Consider the following 20,610-nt stretch of genomic DNA (forward strand, 5'->3'; position numbering starts at 1 on the left):
CTCAACAACAAAAAGTTTAATGGATGAGCAGTATATAATGCAGTACAAGTGCAGTGCGGAACCGCGGCGCTCGAGCGCCCACGTCACGCCGCTCAGATTCAGAAGAGCTATTAAAACACGTGATCTAGATAAATTATGCGCATGCGTCCCGATGCCGTTCTGGATTTTGATCTTGAATCTTGATGACGTTCTGCTCTTGTACGTGACAGCAAGACAGTCGTGATATCGCTAGCTTTCGTCCGTATGAAGAAGTCTACCATGCATCATACCAAGATCTTAAGAGTACATAACTATTAGTTACTAATTACATACTACAACATAGGCTACCTGCGTCCACATGACTGAATACCAAAGCAGGCCAGTGTAGACTAGTGCAGCCCAGTGTCCAAGGACCTTTTTTTAGTGTTTTACTCCTACTCCTTAGGCCTAACGTTACTTACTTGTACTTGGGGACGTGGAGACTCACGTAGACCAGTGGAGTACTAGTACATGTACGGTAGTACATGTACTATCATGATGACTGTTACTTGTTAGTTTTAGCAAAGTCGGATCGGAGGTGTCCTGATTGAGCCTCAAGCAAGTTCCACAATATGTAGCATAGTAGCCATGTAGGTAGTGTTGATAGGATTAGACTAGAGACGAGTACAAGCGTTCTTTGCTTTCTACTACACCCTGCTGCATGCTATCATGTTAGGCTATTTCCTACAATATCTTTATTCACGGTTTCCATTCGTTTCCATGTACCGCCCGTGCACGTGTGGTTCTGCGAATTCAAATAAAAATGTACCTTACCTACCTACAACTAGTACAAACACATGACGCTTTTACATTAGTCCTTGATAGGATCCAGCGCCGACACACGTAGACCTACAGTGTAGATGATCTGTCTGAGATGGTCATCATGTGACTTCGAAGTACATAGCAGTGTTACACGTGTGTACACAGCTAGCAGGACTCGACTGACAGACCTGTCAACAGCTATAAAATTAAAATAATTACTTGGCCACATATTGACATACCGTGGTAATAGTGGCTTGAAAAGAACGAGCCGCTATATTTTGACGGTGATATAAAAATAGAATATAGATCAGACTCGAATGGAGAGCTTGAAACTAAAAACTAAAAAGAGAGGATCAAGAGGATCAAAAGTTGAAGCCTGTTATCCGCTGTTTGTCCAACACTAACAAATAAGCAGGATACTGGTGAGCCAGAACGTGCAGCACAACACTGAATGATGTGATGCTGCAACTCAACGACCTGATGCTTAGCTGCATCACGTCTGCAATATGAGGGGAAACCAACAGCCTTCCAACTCAGAAGGTTCTAAGTTTAGTTATGAAATAACGAAAGAAAGGGGAAGCTGAGTGTACTCAAGACAACAACAAGCTAAACATCACAGCGAACTAAGAAAGTAACTAAAAAAAAGTTAGTTAGCCGTGACAAGACGATGACGAAGAACCACGGCTCGCTTCGAGAACGAAACAATGACCACACAACTACTTGACGCTCACCTAACGTTATGGAAGATAAGCCAAAAGAGGGGAAGTAACGCGAAAACGAAGTGAGACAAGTAATAATATTAGTTGGAATGCTGTGTACATGTGGTTTGCGCAACATTGACTGATGTGATGCTGCCATTGAACTACCTGATGCTACATCACGTCTTGATTGCGCAAACAACATGTCCACAGCATTCCAACTAGCTAATACTTGTAAAGAAGGATATTGAGGCCGCACATGCAATCGTCGCAGGCCGAGATACCACCGGTCACGTACCGGTGCATCCGACGAAGAAGCAGGACCAGACAAGACCATTAACATGATTAAAGGGGAAGTTAAGGCAAAAATTAAAACTTCACCAGTTGTAGTCTTCGGGGTGCTGAGTCGAATGGTCTTGGTCCGAGAAAGCTGAGACGCTCCCTTCCTACTTGAATCCCAATCGAACTCGCGCACTTCCACCGAAACTGGGTGACTGCGCCCTACTAGATGGGGATTTGTATGCAAAATGTCACTAAAAGCGCCATTTCGTTCTTACAAAAGCACGGATAACCGCGATTGCCCCATATGTTGTAGTCTTTTGGACGCTGAGTCGACTGGTTTTGGTCCAAAAAGGCTGCGATGCAGCGTTCCTCCTTTATTCCCAATCGAACATGGTTGACCTTTTTTGGGTGCAGTCCTGTCAATCGAGTTGAACCTTGGTGTGAAAGTTGTCGCCTGCTGGCGTGGTGACCAGGTGATTTGGGCAGGGCCCCTGGCCTGGGTAGACTAGGCCTAGTCTAACCAGGGGCGTGAGCCCGCGTTCCGGCACCGCGCACCGGGAGTTGAAACTCGTTCGACTCGACTCAGTCTACTGCGAGTGAAGAGAACCCACACCTTGATCTGGTGAGCTGCGTCGTGGGGATTTTGCAGTCAGGTGTGCAAGACCATTATGCCTCGCTGAACGGCCAAACCGACGACTAGAATCTCGTGTTTCTCGTACAGGGAGAAGCTGGCGTGGGCTGGTGTTGGCCCCACACGTGTGAAGAAAGAGGTGTGTGGCATTGTGCGTTCGTCTTACCCTGTCCGGCGACTAAATGACTTGTATCGCTAGCGTCAGTCTAGACCCTCTTCCCCGGAAACTCATTTGGCTTTGGTATGCACCAGGCCGGGTAGATCAAGACTAAAAAGAACCGGGTCTTACCTGTGTAGTACTCCCTAAGTCCTACCAGGATGTGCTGTGCGTAGAGATCTACTGACAGAGTCTGTACAGCCTTGTTCCCGGCCGGTAAATGCAAGCTACAATAATAATGATATTATTGTAGTATTAGTAATGACAGCATCCCCCAAGGCGGAGGACACACTTTCTGGAAAACAGTGTTCCTGACTGCAACCATAACCCGGTTGGTAGAGTCCCGGTATTGCGACCATAATTATGAACCGTATGGTGCCGTGCCCCGGCCCGGTTCAGCCCCTCTACCAACCGGTTTCTGGTTGCAGCCAGGAACACTGTTGACTGTTGTCCATACAGTGTGTCCTCCCCTCCACCTTGTGAAATGCTGTCATCGTCAAACAGCCTTGCTCCTCTAATGCACCTTTGCACAATGGCTGAGGTCTTCACTTGCCCCTGCATGACCTAAAATGGATTTTGCTCCGTGAGGGCACTGAGTAAACCTCAATTTATACTTCGCCGTTTGTGCACTGAAAACAAGACGCACTCCCATTGTCGCGGAAAAGATGACTTCTTCGCACCATCACGCTACCGTCATGTGCGGTGAAGTAAAAATCTAGCTTCGCCTGATCAGTACCCAGATTACTCTCACACAGTCACAACAGTGTACAGACTACACAGATCTGCCACGTGCACTCCCACAGCTAGAACTGTCAGAATATTTAGTAACCGTACTAACGTCTCCTCGGAACAGCATGATGATTCACAGCGGGGGTTTGCTGACCACTGCTGGCAGAGCCAGGCATAGTATCAAGGGACGTAAATCAGAACAGATGAGGCGATAAAAAAAAATGCAGAATTGAAACCATGGCACACATATCGTTAGTATTATTACAATAGCGAGAATCAGACCGCGACAGTATTATTACCGTATGTACTGCAAAAGTACACCTGGGCTGGGAGAAACATGACTGTGATGTTTTTAAAAGCATAAGAGGAAGTAACTTCGGCCCTGCTGTCACAATCATGCATGCAGCACAGGAGGAGACCGAAGAGCAGCAGCATAAGTCGGAGTTTTAAACAGAACTATCAAGCAGTGGAGGTACGAGGCGGATGGATGGATGAGAGCAGCGTATCACTGTAGCGACGACGGGGATCAGCAGTTTGATTTGAATGTATTAGATAATAGAGCACAACCCAATCTGGTACACAACTTGCACATGGATCAATAAAGCCCGGGACCATGCTGGGTTCACAAAACAGTTTAAACGGATATAAAAAAGAAGAAGGTAAAAGTGGAATATGGAGCACACTCAAGTTCAAGGACACAGTATTACTGGTACTACATGTACTGACTTCTTGGTCAGCGGATACGGCTATCTTGCAAAACGACGAGTCCAGTCGCGTGCCATGCGATCGTGCCCGCTTCGATCACCAGTGAACTGGCGAGCAATGTTGGCAACGAGCGGGTCACTCGGATTGCAGTCAGCAAGCAGAGACGTGATGGACAGCAAGACTTTGCTGACAGTCATGGCCGGACTCCAGTTGTCCTTCAGGATATCCAAGCAAATCTCACCCTGTGCATGTGTAAGTAGCAAGTAGAGCACAGTGGAAGTTAGAATTACGGCAGGCACTCATGTAACACGCATGCAAGATTCACATAAATCTCAGATGTACATTCTCTCTCCCTACAATATAACATGCTGCGGAACGAACAAGAAAGAAGCCTAAAAAATAATAATTTGAAGAAGTGCTGTAGATGTGTGTCCCATATGGTGCGGTGGTATGTGCAGCGATTTCCAATCGATAGGTTGCGGGTTCGATTCCCGACGATTATGGTCACACACGTCTTTCTTCTCTTTCTCAGACTCTTCCTGACTTTTCTTTCATTCTCCTGGGTGGTTACCAACAGCCAGTGCATGCCGGAGTATGTGGTGTGGTGTGGTGTGTGTGTGCGGGAAAAAAAGAAAAAGAAAAAAAGACCAAAAAGTAGGGATTCACTGGCCAGAAAAAGCCACTTCATAGCTGTGTGGTGTAGACCAGGCTGAATAGTGGCGGTCAATTCTTCAGCCTTGCAAGCTGTTGAATGGTGCAATCCCAGCACAAGCTGCTATGGCTTCTCCTGTAGCATCGCTATCATCGCCTCCGGCGATGGATATCCAATGGTCCAATGGTCTACTGTCTATCATCCAGATCTCCAGCTCATACTGGTATTGCTGGTCTCTGCAATGTAGCATGAGATCATGAAATGAATGCAAGTATAGTGTACAGCCACCGTGTCACACACACACATGCCAAAACAAAACGAAGGAGATAGTCTTCATTCCTGTGATGTCCTGACCGTACCTGGCTGTTAATGTTGCAGTGGTATATCCGCGTCTTGAATGTCACCTGACGTACAAAGCAGTGAACAAAAAACAGAAGGAGCTCAACAGTCATGAATCAAAACTGGCTGGACAGCCGTTGCACTGGACATCTGCGCACTGGAGCTGTGATTGTCTTGCACCGCTAACCTACAGCTGTCTCAAGTCAAACTAACTGACCGTTAGCACAAGAGCATGCAGCAGACTGAGAATCATATGCATTCCTCTAATCGATGATATGCCAAATAACGTGCAACTAGACGTGGAAGGGTATTGCAGAGCAGTTGCATACAAAGTTCAAAGTTGTACGGTTACCTGTGACTTGTGCTCCTGCAGAGCTCAGAGCCTACCGTGTACACATTGTAGTATAATTTGTATGCAACTTCCCAAAAAGTCGGTCTACATGGAACGTCCAAAACCGGGGAGAAAAAGTTTCGATGTATGATTTTGTACAGGGAGTCGCCCAGAGTGCAGGATTTGCCGTCTAAATTCCAAAGTTTTCTGGGGGAGGGCCCCCACATCCCCCTTAAAGATGGCCCTTCGGCCGCACCACTCCGCGGAACCTGCCTCCGGCCCTGGCAACTGGTGTGCAATGCAATCCAAGTCCACAGTTGCATGTTATTTGGCATATCATCTATTTCTTGAAGATTATTCAAGAGGGGAGGAGGAGGGGTGAGAGTGTTTTAATACAGACTGGGGCTTATTTCAAGGGGATTACAATTTTCAGCACCATCATACCACCTCGCAAACTTTCAATATCGGAAGTTCGCCTTCTTTTTCAGTTTTGGCCATAATGCAGTGCACAGCACATGATTGCAGTTGACAGCTGTCATCACATCAATGATACTGTCATACAATACGCGTCACTGATCACAGTTAGCCTTGCGAATAATGGCAATCGGCTGGGCTCCGCGAATTAAGTGACATTTTAAACAGAGTTGAAATTTGGACCCGCACTAGGCCACATTTTTCAGCGCATGATCAAAAGTGAAAGTGAGAACAAAAGAAACATTTTCCAAATTTCACTCCCATCTTGCCAATGACCTCAACACAGTCATTATAATGGCCCCTAAAAGGTTGCACCACCATGATGTGCACATAAAAGAAGCATAAAGGACTTCAAAGACTTCAAGAAGAAGTGATTCAACTCTGGTCATAGCCTTCACTTTGTATACTACCGTACTGGCAATATATGTTGCCGCGTAACGCAGGGGGGTGCGGCGTAACGCGCGACCAGGCTAGTGCGACAAATTTTCGTTGAGTTCGTAACGCGCGTCCGGCGGGGTGCGGCGATCTTTTCATTGCAGTTTGCACTGCAAAAAAAGGCTGAAAACTGTGAAAGCACGTGTACCGCGTGGTGAAAAGTTCAAAACTGGACGCAGCAGGAAGTCCTGACACTCGAAGGCGCATCATTCAGTGGTTGGCGATCTCAATGTGTGAGTGACAGTAGTTTTTGGAGGAAGCGCTCTTCCCCTATGTCACTTTCCTTTTGATGATCTTTTTGTGAACAGATCACTCTGATAGTTAAAATATACAGTCTTCTATTGATATCGTTGTCGCCCTTTGCCGTCGGGTTTGTAACAGTTGGATAGCAACTGAATTTCTGTGCCTTCAATGTGGATGAAAAGAAAAAAATGATGCGGCAAAAGCAAAAAAATGATGCGGCAATAGCAAAAAAGTGATGCGGCAATAGCAAAAAAAGGACTGCGGCAATATAGAAACCTGTGTAACGGCTAATGTGCGACTTTGCATGTAACGCCCTGCGTGCGGCAAACATGTGCCAATGTAACGCTTCATGGCCTCACTGAGGCAACATATATTGCCAGTACGGAAGTATCTATCTCCAGGAAGCGTGGACATATTCTTCGAGTTAGTTTCTATTGAAAAGGCGAATATTGTGTTGGAAACACCCACAGCCCAGGTTAAACTACTATCACTCGTACCTTGGGTGGCTCGAATGGATAGTTGCTCGGGAACAGGATGTTCAAGAAGAAGACGCCGCCTTCATACACAGACCCAGGCGGTCCCATGATCGTGGCCAGCCAATGATCCACCCTCTCACCAAACAAGGATGCACTGCAGTCAAGCAAATGTATGCAGTCAAACATGGCGCAGCACGAGTTTTACGCCACACTGGAGAAAGAGACAGTGCTAGCTGTAGTAAAATACAAAATGATTTCATGATACTTGGCTACCTTACTAGGGATTACCAACTGTCACCTGACTGCAGCCATGTACATGTAGACACTCGACTAGACAGTGACCCAAAAAGCCTGGGAGAACATACAGTATTCTCTCCGGGTTCAGTATTCTCGGCATTATCATACGTTATTCCCATTGTCGAGCATGCACACACTCTAAACACCATCATCGCACATGTGATAAATGCATTGGTACGATAAGCTCAGTGACCGTGCCAATATCGAATACATACACACTTAAACATCACACCCACAGCAAAATGGTCACAGGTGGACATGAGTACAGGGGCACGGCCAGGACCATGATCAAGGGGTAGGGGAGGGGGGGGGGGGGGGAGGATACATTATTTCCCACAAAAGCTCACGTCTTTGGCCCTTTCTTCATTGCTATCTCCAGTATCCAGTATAATTGTTTTACCCCTAGTTATTACAGGGCCGGAGGAACGAGCTTGCGAGTGGTCCGGCCGAAGTCCAAGGGGGGTCCGGGGGATGTCCCCCGGGAAATTTTTTGAGAATTTAAGTGAAAATGAGCCAATTTGGGCATCTCGTGAGAGAGATGGGCAGATGTGACGGATGGAACTATATACAATTAGTAACAATTAGGCATCAGAATTGGGAAATTATTCGGAAAATTTACGTAAATATGAGCCAATTTGGCATCTCGTGAGAGAGACAGACAGATGTGACGGATGAAACTATAAGGAATCAGGATTGTTCTGGAAAGATGTCTATTGAAACTTTCCAAAGATGTTTAACCGATGCTCATTGGCGGCAACGAAATCATCACCACACTGCCGCAAGCTGAGCAAATCTGCTTTGTCCTTGTGGACATGCAGCAGAAGCAAAGCATTAAGGCGAGCCTGGGCCATTGTGGTGCGGAGATAGGTTTTCAGTCGTCGAAGAGCTGAAAATGACCTCTCGCTGGTGGCATTGCTTGCAGGCATGACGAGGATAAGCTTCATGATGGCAAATATCTCCGACAGTAGTTCCCTACCTCTACCAAGGTTGAGGAGGGCTGTCTTGATCATGCCAATTGAGATGTTTCCACCTCCTGTGCACAAGGACTTGAGCAGCGGCAGTTGTGTTTGCAACAGTGGAACATTGATGTCCGTGGCGTACATGTCCTCAACCCGTGCCAGCTCAGCACTGTAATCATCTCCATTGGCAGCCTTCAGGACAACTCCCTCCAGGCAGCTGTACACTTTGTACCCTGGCTGATCAAATCGCTCTTTGATGCATGCCATAACAGTATCAATGGCGGCAAAGTAGATGGGCTTGTAATGGTCAGCAGGGCTTTCAGGATAGTGACCCTGGCCGGTGCCGACAGCAAAGCGAGCTGGTGTCTTCCGCTTCCTCGCTAGAACCGGCTCATCCACGTCATTGGCTGACTGCACTTTGACAACGTCCGCCCAAAACGTGTCAAAGGATGTATCGTTCCGAAGGCTTGTCAGGGATCGCAGAGTGACGGTTGCTGCTGCTTGACCTTCCGCAGCAGAAATATCCTTCTTCTGCAACGTCTTGCTCAGGTTCTCGGCAAGGCCAAGAATTTTGCGTCCCAGCATAACTCCAAATAGGAAACTGAACAGCGAGAACTGGTGTGCAATTCCACTGACACGAGCTGACATCTCGGCATCATACGTAGCCATTGACTCAAACTCGGTAAGGCTGGCTTGCAGGACGGAGTAGTTGCTAACAATGCTAGCGAGGGAGGCTGAGCGAGTGGTCCATCTTGTGGGGCATAGCGTTCGAAATCCTGCTTGGTCAGGAGCCATGTCATCCTTGAGCCTTTGATATGTGGCATTGCGCTTCGCGGAATATTTCAGAAGTTTTGACAACTCAAACACGGTGTTAAGACAATCCTTGATACACTTGATGTCTCGAACCATATCCTGGCAAGCTAAATTTAAGGCATGCCCGTAGCAATGAGTGTATAACGCTCTGGGGTTTATCTGTAGTAGCTGTGCTGCGACTCCATTTCGATGCCCTCTCATGACAGATGCCCCGTCATAACATTGTCCACGGCAGAACTCTAATGGTAGGTTAAGTCTTGTGCACACGTCCTTGATCATGCCAAAAATCGTGGCTGCATCGGCTTTCTCCAGCGCATACATGCCAATAAATTCCTCGTGTGGTTCCAGCTGGTCATCCACCCAACGAAATACGGCAGTCATCTGCTCAATAGTGCTAGAGTCGGTAGTTTCGTCCACCATGACTGTGAAGAACTGACCCTGCATTTCCTCGATAATTCCACGCAGGATCCTGTGAGCCATGACCTGCAGGATCTCATTTTGCATATCATGGCCAGTGTATTTGCTGCTTTTGCGTTGCAACCACTCTGCAAAAGCTGGGTCACTGGAGCTGGTGAGCTTTAGAAGCTGACTGAAATTGCCATCTTCTTCCTGCGGACCATCACCACGCATGGGAAGTCCTTGTCTAGCGAGGAATCGAAGAGCAGACAGAATCTTCAGGAAGGACTCCCGGGCAGCCCTTTTGTCCTCCGCAAGTTTGGACGACAAGAGTTCACCCACGTCTTTCGTGGTGGCAGGTACTGTTAGCAATCGTTCTACAGCTTCGCGGTGGCACTCGGACGACTCGTGCCTCCTGAAGCTTGTTGTCGCATCCTTCCAGTTCTGGAACCCCTTCGTCAGAAACGCACCATCAGCACAGCTAGCGATCAAAAGTTTCTTCGAAACAGCCAAGCAGCAGGTATGGCAAAACGCACGCTCGCTCTTTGAATCCCAATGTAGCCATTCCCAAGAGGAGAACCAACTCGGCTGAAAGGAGCGGCACACAACATTCTTCACACCAAATGCGACAAGAGGGAACGTAAGGTCACGCGGTTGAAAGGGTTTGTCCTCCACAACTAGAACCCGCTCCAACTGAGCACTCAAGCTCGGTCCGGCATGTTTTGACAACGCCATAACGCCATCAGGACAACGGAACACGAACTGTAATTGCAACTACTCGCACTCGTAGTGCTGGAACGACTGGAGTCAGATGTATCGTGCAAGTGTCATGACATGATTGCAGTCCTAGATCCTGTAGACCGTATACGCGTAGATCAACTAAAGTCTACAGGAAGTAAGTAGTTAGTTGCCCACGCGGCTGTAAACTACTCCTACAATACAAGAAGTAACGTTTCCGTTGCCCTCAGCAGGCCTGTGTACACGCCACACGTGCCAACGGCCAGTCTTCCGGCCCAAACACGATCCCAAGTATCCCAAAGTAGTTGACCACGGATCACGAAGGCAAGCCAAATCTGGGGTCAAGACGTGCATCGTTTTGGTGGTGCGTAGAATCTACTACTACTAGTACAGTACTACACTAGTACTAGATCTACATGTAGATCTACATGTAGATCTACATGGTATGACCTCACATCGACTTCCATCCTGTCCTCATTGACTCCTCAACCGACTCCCGGGACCCCGATTAGATCGTGAGCTCAGTGTACGTAGATCTACGTGTATGCTACGCTTGACGGCCTGATACGGCCAGGGCTAGGGTGTACCGGTATGTAGATATCTCTAACATGCATGCATGCAGTGTAGACATCTACGTGTGCGCACATTTTGTCGAAAGACCAATCATTTTTTTCGGCTTCCTCGTACAGCATTCACGTAGATGTCTCTCGACGCGACCCGGATCGACGCTCGATCTCGTGCTTTTCGCTCGTTTCCGACTCGCGTATGTATTTTTCGATAGGATGGAGGAGAGACCGATGCTGCAGTGCTTTGGTGGAAGGTGAGGTCGTGCATTGAACGATCCTTGTCACAAGTCCAAGTCCTGACCCTCTAAAATTTTTTACACCGGTTTTGCATGAATCAGGTGGACCACCCAGCTGGGAAAAGTGGTCCGGCCATGGCCGGACCAGCCGGACCGGTTCCGGCGGCCCTGTATTATTAGAGTCACAACGCTCTGCAATTTCCAATGCCTGTTGTTTTTAAATCACGCTTCCACACAAACCTTATGATACAATGTATACGGCATGCCCCTGGGCAGTAACACTGCAAATTTACTTTAGAATCATTTTGCGTTAATTTCACAAGGCGAGCAGAGAGATAGACAGTATATTCCAAATTGAAGTTTGATCAGGGCTACTACTTTCCGAATTTTCAGTCCCTGGCTTTAAAAATTAACGAAAACACGTCCTTTAACGAAAGTCCGAAAGTTTTCACCAGCAAAAATTGTCCTTGTACTGTATTTGTAGGTAAATGGCTGCTTGATTCTATGTACCTACTCATCTACAATGTACTACTTGTATGTATAGGCAGTAATGTTTCTGTCCTCAGCAAATACATCAGTGTATTGACATCGCTGTGTAGTGCGTATGTATTGTTGTAACTGGACTCAATACTGTACTACTCAGACACAACCCGCAGATCCAATTGACCTACCTGCAATTTGGCGGTGGATCCGTCAGCATGTCCGCCAACTCTGTGCGAAGCCTGAACGCGGCATGTCAGAAATATCAGGCCAGAAGGACATCACTTCCATATACAATGGAACCCGCTTAGTTAACACGAACAGGTGTAACATGAAATATGGGTGAATACAAAAGACAAATACCCGCTTTGAACAGAATAAACATCCGCTAGGCTATCCAGAATTTTATGTTGTCACAGTACTCAATCTGCGGACAGCATGCTGTTTCGTTCTTTTTGAACTCATCAGCGCAGCACAGAGGAAATGAGGCCGAACCTGATAGCAATGGAAATAAAAATTTCCAATCAGGCCCGAACGTACCTTGCCAGAGTGCTCAAACTGACAAGTCAGTGAGCTCTGCATGTTGTCACAGTATTTTGTCTGATTCGGTCTCACGTTTCCATGTGACTATAGAGAGCGTCAAGTGCCTACACACATGCTAGGGTAGAATCATGGTTCCATTGCTTCGCGATTCGAGGCCGGGCAGGCACTATGATGGAACCAGAGTATTCGACTTCTTATGAAGCCGAGGTCTAGGGCTACTGTAGAACGGGTAATTCTAGCGACTATTCATTTTAGCGTTTTCCCATTGTCAACCGGTTGGCGACGTTTTATTTTAGTGATTTGCATTTTTCTGCATTGTACACATTTTGATACAGGTCGTCCCTCGTTAATACATAATCTCTGGGACTTGACAAATGTTATGTATTAACGGGGTTTATGTACTAAACGAAAGTGTACATAACTTGCTTGTGTACCGGAATTTTTCACTTTTTTCTACTTTTCTGAGTGTTTCTAGGCAGCGAGATATCCTTGATTCCCTCGATATAAACATAAAAATTATGTTATAACGGTCACAGTTAGAGAAGATTCTACAGTTTACATGATACATGCCCAGCCGCGCCTGTACAGTCACTCGAAAAAAAAACAGAGCTTTGTCGGTTTGTGATGTGCGCTCTGGTTTCTGAGTTAATTGCGTCCACAAGTAGAATCTAGAACACGATGTGCCTCCACTGGAAGGCCAAAAGACCAACAAATTATGTACTATTGAGGTAGATGACATGCGGGTACGGAGAAATGTTATGTACTAACGGGGTTTATGTACTAACGAATTATGTACTAACCGACAAAATTTGTATGGAAGTGACCGCGTTTCGTCCGGGACTTGAGATTTCTTATGTACTAACGGGGTTTATGTACTAACCGGACTCGTATTAACGGGGGACGACCTGTACTGCATTCTACTACTGTATGTACAAATCATCACTACCGTGTACTATGAGTGTGTAGTACGAGAGAACATCATAAAACATGTGCTATTGAATATAGTAATAATTGCCTTACTAGTACTACTACTACATGTACTATGATGTAGTACTGCATTGTACTCACGGATCACCAGTGCACTACTAATGTCTTAACGGATTAGCGACTTGAAACTTTAGCGAAAATGAGTCGATCGCTAAATTCGCTAGGGTTTTTTACGTCGCAAAAATTACCCGTTCTACAGTATTAGGATCCTAGTGCGGGGTTGGCTGCAAGAAGAAAGTCGTATGACACTTGGCATGCACACTAGCGCATGGCTGACCACAGTTAGAAAATAAGGAACGCAATCCGACCTATGCAATTGCAGCTGAGTGAAGGCAAAACAACGAAATAATTCTGGGCGGCTTTTAACATGGTTTCCTGATATGCAAAACAATTCACGGATCCTCAAAACGCTCATCTTAAAGGGATCATATCCAGGACCTATAGATGGGGATTGTGGTGAATGCCATGTGTGCAAATCTACCCATATAAGGGTGTTTCCCTTCAAGAAGTCTGCCATATACTTCAGTATGACTTGTATGGAGTTTGCCATCCAGCAGTCTTCCAAATACAGGAAATTGCCGTCACCCATATATGGGATCAGACATCCAGCCAAGTCACCTGATGAAATGATGTAATCAAAATTCATATTTTGTTATCACACAGTACAAGGGACAAGACTGGTGTCATCAAACAATATAAGAGTATGCATTGATGTAATAAAAAAAATAATATCTTTATTAGGATGACCCAGAGGCTTGTCGCCTATCAAGGGGTTCACCGCTTGATAGGCGACAAGTGAGCACAGTGTGGATGGGGCAGAGGTACTGTCGCGGACATGAAAATCCGGTCGCACGTCTAGTGGCCCCAGGGCGCTGGCCATGCAGCCGTGAGTACGCATGCCATACACACACACATTCATTTATGCGCTGCAGCGCGCTGGTCGCATCGGATCAACATGTGCACTGCATGCAACGTTCTGTACGCACTGAGGGCGCCGGGCCGGCCCCCGTCATTCGACCGGTTTTCCATGTCCACGGCAGTACCATGTACCATGCAATGATGTACATGTGCATGTAATAAATGTACTCACCTGCGATTTGTGGGGTTGTTCGATGAGGCTGCAGCTCTCGACGAGCGACCGCCTGTTTGTTTGGGCCTCGGGCGGCCCAAGGGTGCTCTTGGCGGGGCTTCTGGCTGCAGTCTGGGGGTTGTGCTTGGCGACGACGTGCTTGCCTCAACTTCCGCGTCGGCACTGGAAGCTGTACTAGGTTGAGCTTCCGGTTCTGTTGTGATCGCTGGCGTGCTCACTGGGGCAGGTTGCGCCTGAGACCGTCTAGTTTCTTCTACGCTGGTGCTACTCATTGCTACTGACTCTACTGGTATGTCTGACATACTGGTGATGCTGGTGATACTGCTGCTGCTGGTGACGGGACACTAATGATTGAAGCTGCAGGGAAACAACACGACAGACATAAGCCGTAGTCGGAAATGTCGACCTTTTTTTTCTTTTCTGAACTGCACACGAAACCAGCGATACGTTTACGGACTGTCCAAGAAAGAAATTCATCGCTTGTAAGCGAGCTTTGCCATATTTGTAATTTGTTGAAGGTTGGCCGCATGCACTTGTGTACCAGTATGGAATGTGAAGATTGCACAGAAAAAACGGCAAAATTGTATTTTGATGGCGTCAGGGTGTTGCGGGTTCACTTATAAGTCCATGCGCTTACTACATTGTAGTGTATTTGAGGGTGCACTTATGCCCAGATATAGGCACACATGCTTTTATTCGCGTCACTACGGGATGCATGCACTTAAAACCCACCCACACTCATGCACGCGGCCAGGATGCAGACATCAAGCTGGTATACACAGTCCGCGAATAGTGATCGACTGTTGCGACTTGAGCCCATCGGCTCCAGCCGTATTCACTGCAGGCCTAGTTTACACCGGTGTCTTGCCTTCATCACTCTTCCTCCTCCTCCCCCCCCCCCCCCCCCCCATCCAGCAGTGTGAATATCTGCGACGAGAAACATGGAAGTAATTTGAACAACACCACCACCTTCTGCTGCACTACAGGGACGTACATCAACTGGCTTTACCAGGCACACTGTAATACCACCGCGACCTGATAGCAGGCATGTGGGGCCAGATCACAGTTGGGGACCGGGTTTTCGAAATTCACTCTAGTCTACCTACTGCGCATGTAGCCCGGGCAGACCAACGTATCTTGCAGTTGCACATACCACCACCACCACCACCACCATAACTGTGGCGACTCGGAGGACATGTCCAGGGGAAAAAACTGTGCCGCCGAGGGTGGAGTAATCACGTATATCGGTATGGTGGTTTGTTTAAAGACATGTTGGTTGGCGGAGAGCAAACTGTGGTGGTGATGATGATGGTCAATTATATTCAATGGCCAAGTCCGGATCTGTCATAACCACGACCATATTGCGTAAATACGGATAGAAAATTGATGTGTGACTTGATGTGTGAGGGAAAGGAGACAGTCATACATGTACACAGTGACATAATGATGCGACTTGAACATTAAGGGAAAGGCCGGGTGCAAAGGTCACATGATGGCTGGCTGGATGAACCATGATGGACTGGGTGTTCGCAGCATGTCATGCCTGCAGAAGCTGCTGGACTGGACCATGCGGCTATAATGTACATGTAGCTGCTCGCCACTCATCCATTTCAGGTGCCCGCGAGAGGTTGGTGGTGAGACACCATACGCACGCAGACCTCGCGGCTTCATCAGTGTACACAGCGGATAGTCTGGTGGGCAGGCGAAACCAAGGACTCAAAACCGGCTAACTTTACTATTTTTCCGTATCTCCTAGTTTGTTTGCTTCCATGCAGTCAATATAGACAGTCCGCCATGCCTACTGCACTGTTGGTTGTAGAGAGAACGAGAGTCTGCAACGTTCACATACTAGTATCTAACGGACGTATTAAAACACGATGGCACTAGCCAGTAAGCAGTTATGTAGAACGGACATGCATGTATGCGCACAGCGTACAGCGGCGATCGTCCCAGAAGAATCGCCAAGTAGTTCGCAGAAAATAGCTCCAAAAGTATTAGTTACACGCGGGTACCGCGTAAGCTGTACCCTCCAAGTGCAAAATGAGACGACGTGCGACAACAACAAGCAGTGCAACTCCAGCCAATGCCAATTACGCCAATAGCATAATACCGCGTCCGACTGTGATCACGCTAGCCTGCCAAGTACAGAGAGGAAGGGCGGACGCGACAGCAGCCTGCTCCGATCAAAAACAAGCCCATCAACACGGCATAGGTCCACCATCCCGGCACGTCCCAGGACGCGGAGGCACGGGCAGGCCGGGTGACGGACCGTGACTCAGTTGCACGGACGCTGAAACTTCTCTGAACTGGGCTAGGCTCGACAGAGTCAAAGAGAAAGTACTGCACCCGCCTACAGCCAAATACTGGACGAGGTACCGCTCAAAGTCAAACATGCAGCTGATCAACTAATACTTGAGCAAATCAGCTACACGCGGATAATGAGAGAAAAAACGTGACAATAGCTTGAGTACAGCTAAGCAAAGTATGAGAAGATGTAGCAGCACCTTTGTTGTCCTCCAGACATCCTGCAACTCACCACAGCCAACAGAGATCACAGAGGAATAGCCATGAAGTAACTCACGTACCTCAACCCTCCCTGGACTGGAGTGATCCACAAAACGGCTAGCTTCACCCTCCTCAGATCAGTGCGTGTCGACAGTTTCTCTTCTCCCAGTGTACCGTATGACAAGGACCTCAAGACAACTTGAAGGCTGAAGTGAAGTCGGCCAAAGGGCAAATCAAGTCTGCACATGTCCACACGCAAGGACACCACGCACAGACAAGCCGGTGAGTGAGACCAACATTCAAAAGGCTATCCCAACCATCAATGCACCAATACTTACCCGCGTACCAACGTTGCTTCTCCTGGAATGAGCAAAGCAAGGCCAGCCACAACTCACTTCTGACTCGTCACTCAAGGCTCAAGCCACGTCTGGCCTGGGTGATAAAAAGGGTCGACGCTTTTCATCCTTGAGATATGACCGGGTCTGACTCTGTGCTGCGCCGTGGCTGCATATATCAGAGCGCGATATGTGCATGCATTTACTGGTGACTGGTACAAAAAAGAGGACCTCAACAACAAAAATGGATTACCAGTAGTCAGTACTACTGCATAGACTAGTGCATACAGACTACAGTGCGGAACCGCGCGCTCACGCGTCACGCCGCGCTCAGAATCAGAAGAGCTAAACACGTGATCTAGATAATTAGGCGCATGCGTCCCGATGCCGTTTGATCTTTTGTTGAATCTTGATGATGACGTTGTACAGACAGTCGTGATCATGGTGATGCCTAATTTTTGTAGGCGCTAGTCTTCGTCCGTAAGTCTACCATAGCCTCATACATGTCATGTACTAGGCTACCTGCGACTACATGATTGTATTGCCCATGGTATACCATGGTATACAGTCATTATTATGTACTGCGGTACAGCACTCAGGCCAGTCTAGTGGCGCAGTGTCCAAGAACAAGGACCTTTTTTTACTCCTGCTCCTAACGAGTAACGTTACTTGGGTCCAAGTAAAGTAGTTGGGAACGTGGAGACTCACGTACAAGACTGTTAGTGGAGTATGTTAGCTTACGGTTTTAGCAGAGTCGGAGGTGTCCTGAGTGAGTTCTACAATGTAACATACATGTATGTACATAGTCATTGTAGCGATGTAGCCTTGTAGGTAGGGTTTGTATTTGTATTTATGGATTCTCCACAGGCCTTAGCCTAAATCGAGGGAGTCTCGGGTTGATAGGATTAGACTAGAGTACAAGCACAGTCATGATGCTTTTACATTAGTCCTTGATAGGATCCATAACCGAACAACTAACTAACGTTACCGTTTGCGTCCTTTTGAAAATACATGATGACTGTATACTTATGAATAATGATCCGGCTTGCTCGAAACACCGTCACACTGACTGAGTCAGATCTGCAGAGAACAGCGCAGACACACGTAGATGATCTGTCTGAGATGGTCATACATATACATAGCAGTGTACACAGCAGAACGGACAGATCTGTCAACACCTAGACAGGCTACAGTGTGTACAATAATAAAATTAATGCCACTGTGACCTACTGACATTGTCGACTCATACTCATAGTCCCTCTTGATATTAATTTTGTACTTCGTACTGTTGAGGCAACGAACTGAAATAATAAAAACCAAACCAAACGGTAAACCAATATTGGCTTGAAACGAACGAGCCGCTATATTTTGACGGTGATGATAAAAATAGAATATAGATCAGACTCGAATGGAGAGCTTGAAACTAAAAAGAGAGGATCAAAAGTTGACAAGCCTGTTATCCGCTGTTTGTCCAACACTAACAAATAAGCAGGATACTGGTGAGCCAGAACGTGCAGCACAACACTGAATGATGTGATACTGCAACTCAACGACCTGATGCTTAGCTGCATCACGTCTGCAATATGAGGCGAAACCAACAGCCTTCCAACTCAGAAGGTTCAGAACTTCCAAGTTTAGTTATGAAATAATGTAAGAAAGGGGAAGCTGAGTGTACTCAAGACAAAACAAGCTAAACATCACAGCGAACTAAGAAAGTAACTAAAAAAAGTTAGTTAGCCGTGACAAGACGATGACGAAGAACCACGGCTCGCTTCCAGAACGAAACAATGACCACCCATCTACTAACTTGAGTTGAGGCTCACCTAACGTTATGGAAGATAAGCCAAAAGAGGGGAAGTAAGTATTAGTTACGCGAAAACGAAGTGAGACAAGTAATGACTATGTACATGTAGGTGGAATGCTGTCCACATGTGGTTTGCGCAACATGGACTGCTGTCATGAACTACCTGATGCTACATCAGTCATCACGTGCTAATTCGTTTCAAATAATTCAATGTATCCCTTAGTTGTCGTCACCCGTCCTCTATAGTTTTACCTCGTTCTGGCGCCCATTTCCTTAAAGGGGAAGTATACCCTAAAATCAAATTTTCACCAGTTGTAGTCTTCGGGGTGCTGAGTCGAATGGTCTTGGTCCGAGGAAGCTGCGACGCTCCCTTCCTACTTGAATCCCAATCGAACTCGCGCACTTCCACCGAAACTGGGTGACTGCGCCCTACTAGATGGGGATTTGTACGCAAAATGTCACTAAAAGCGCCATTTCGTTCTTATAAAAGCACGGATGACCGCGATTGGCCCATATGTTGTAGTCTTTTGGACGCTGAGTCGACTGGTTTTGGTCCGAAAAGGCTGCGATGCAGCGTTCCTCCTTTATTCCCAATCGAACATGGTTGAACAAGCAGTCACGTGCTCCTGGGTAGGCCTTGGCGGATAATGCCGGCAGAAAAATTGGCAGAATTCGGTACTTTTTCTGGTAAGTTTCATGCATGTTTGGTATGTGGATAAAGAAATGGAGCAGAATTCGAGGAATTGCCCGCCATAAGGTTTGTATGGTTCTGCCAATTTCGGTGCAAAAAAAGCAGAATCTGCCACCTTTTCGAGCATTATCCGCCAAGGCCTACTCCTGGGTGCCCAAATCACCTGGTCACCGCGCCAGCAGGCGACAACTTTCACACCAAGGTTCAACTCGAGTTCAACTCGAGTGACAGGACTGCACCTAAAAAAGGTCAAACAGGCTAGTAAGTTAGTTGTACCCTGCAGGCACGGTGACCAGGTGACTGGTGTACGCAGGAGCACGTGACCGCTTGTTCAACCATGTTCGATTGGGAATAAAGGAGGAACGCTGCATCGCAGCCTTTTCGGACCAAAACCAGTCGACTCAGCGTCCAAAAGACTACAACATATGGGCCAATCGCGGTCATCCGTGCTTTTATAAGAACGAAATGGCGCTTTTAGTGACATTTTGCATACAAATCCCCATCTAGTAGGGCGCAGTCACCCAGTTTCGGTGGAAGTGCGCGAGTTCGATTGGGATTCAAGTAGGAAGGGAGCGTCTCAGCTTCCTCGGACCAAGACCATTCGACTCAGCACCCCGAAGACTACAACTGGTGAAAATTTGATTTTAGGGTATACTTCCCCTTTAAATCCCCTCTCTTCAGTTTATCTGTGGAATGGACTGTGACAAACTTCCAGAACACATCCGCTGCGTTCAGTCCTCTGTCAATTTTCGCATTGCTCTAAAGGCTCATTACTCACAGCATAGATATTCTCTGACTGGAATTCCGAACTTTTCCGTTTGAGAAATTTTTTTTCCTTGAAATTAATCCTTGCTGGGGTTTTTTCATCTAAATATCTCGCTATTATCTGCTGAGGTGATTTCTTCCCTCGTCGATTTCTCTCCTGCTTTTATACCTCGATATTTAGGTACTTGTTTCCCTTCTTCCCATGCTTCATCTTCCACTCTCCTCTCCCCCATTTCCCCATTTTTCTTGCGATATTTATGTGGGAGACTTCCGTGATAAGCATCCATTTGCTTTTGGAGAATCCTTTTAAATAAATACAATACAATACAATACAATACAATACGTCTTGATTACGCAAACCACATGTACACAGCATTCCAACTTGTAAAGAATGGAAGGATATTGAGGCCGCACATGCAATCGTCGCAGGCCGAGATACCGGTGCATCCGACGGAGAAGCAGGACCAGGCAAG

General features: G+C 47.0%; 1 protein-coding gene across 1 annotated transcript; it reads right to left on the minus strand.

The window, feature by feature from the left end:
- Window positions 1–3,392: 3,392 nt before the first annotated feature.
- On the minus strand, window positions 3,393–17,027 carry LOC135814801 (uncharacterized). Its single transcript, XM_065327976.1, has 7 exons — window positions 16,881–17,027; window positions 16,623–16,781; window positions 14,038–14,394; window positions 11,609–11,659; window positions 6,954–7,086; window positions 4,994–5,038; window positions 3,393–4,224 (listed from the first exon to the last, which is right to left on the minus strand). The coding sequence occupies exons 3-7, from the start codon at window positions 14,337–14,339 to the stop codon at window positions 4,024–4,026; spliced, it is 732 nt and encodes a 243-aa protein (XP_065184048.1). The 5' UTR covers window positions 14,340–14,394; window positions 16,623–16,781; window positions 16,881–17,027; the 3' UTR covers window positions 3,393–4,023.
- Between the last annotated feature and the right edge of the window lie 3,583 nt (window positions 17,028–20,610).

This window comes from Sycon ciliatum, chromosome 4, assembly GCF_964019385.1.
Source record: "Sycon ciliatum chromosome 4, ocSycCili1.1, whole genome shotgun sequence".
Lineage (NCBI taxonomy): Eukaryota > Metazoa > Porifera > Calcarea > Leucosolenida > Sycettidae > Sycon > Sycon ciliatum.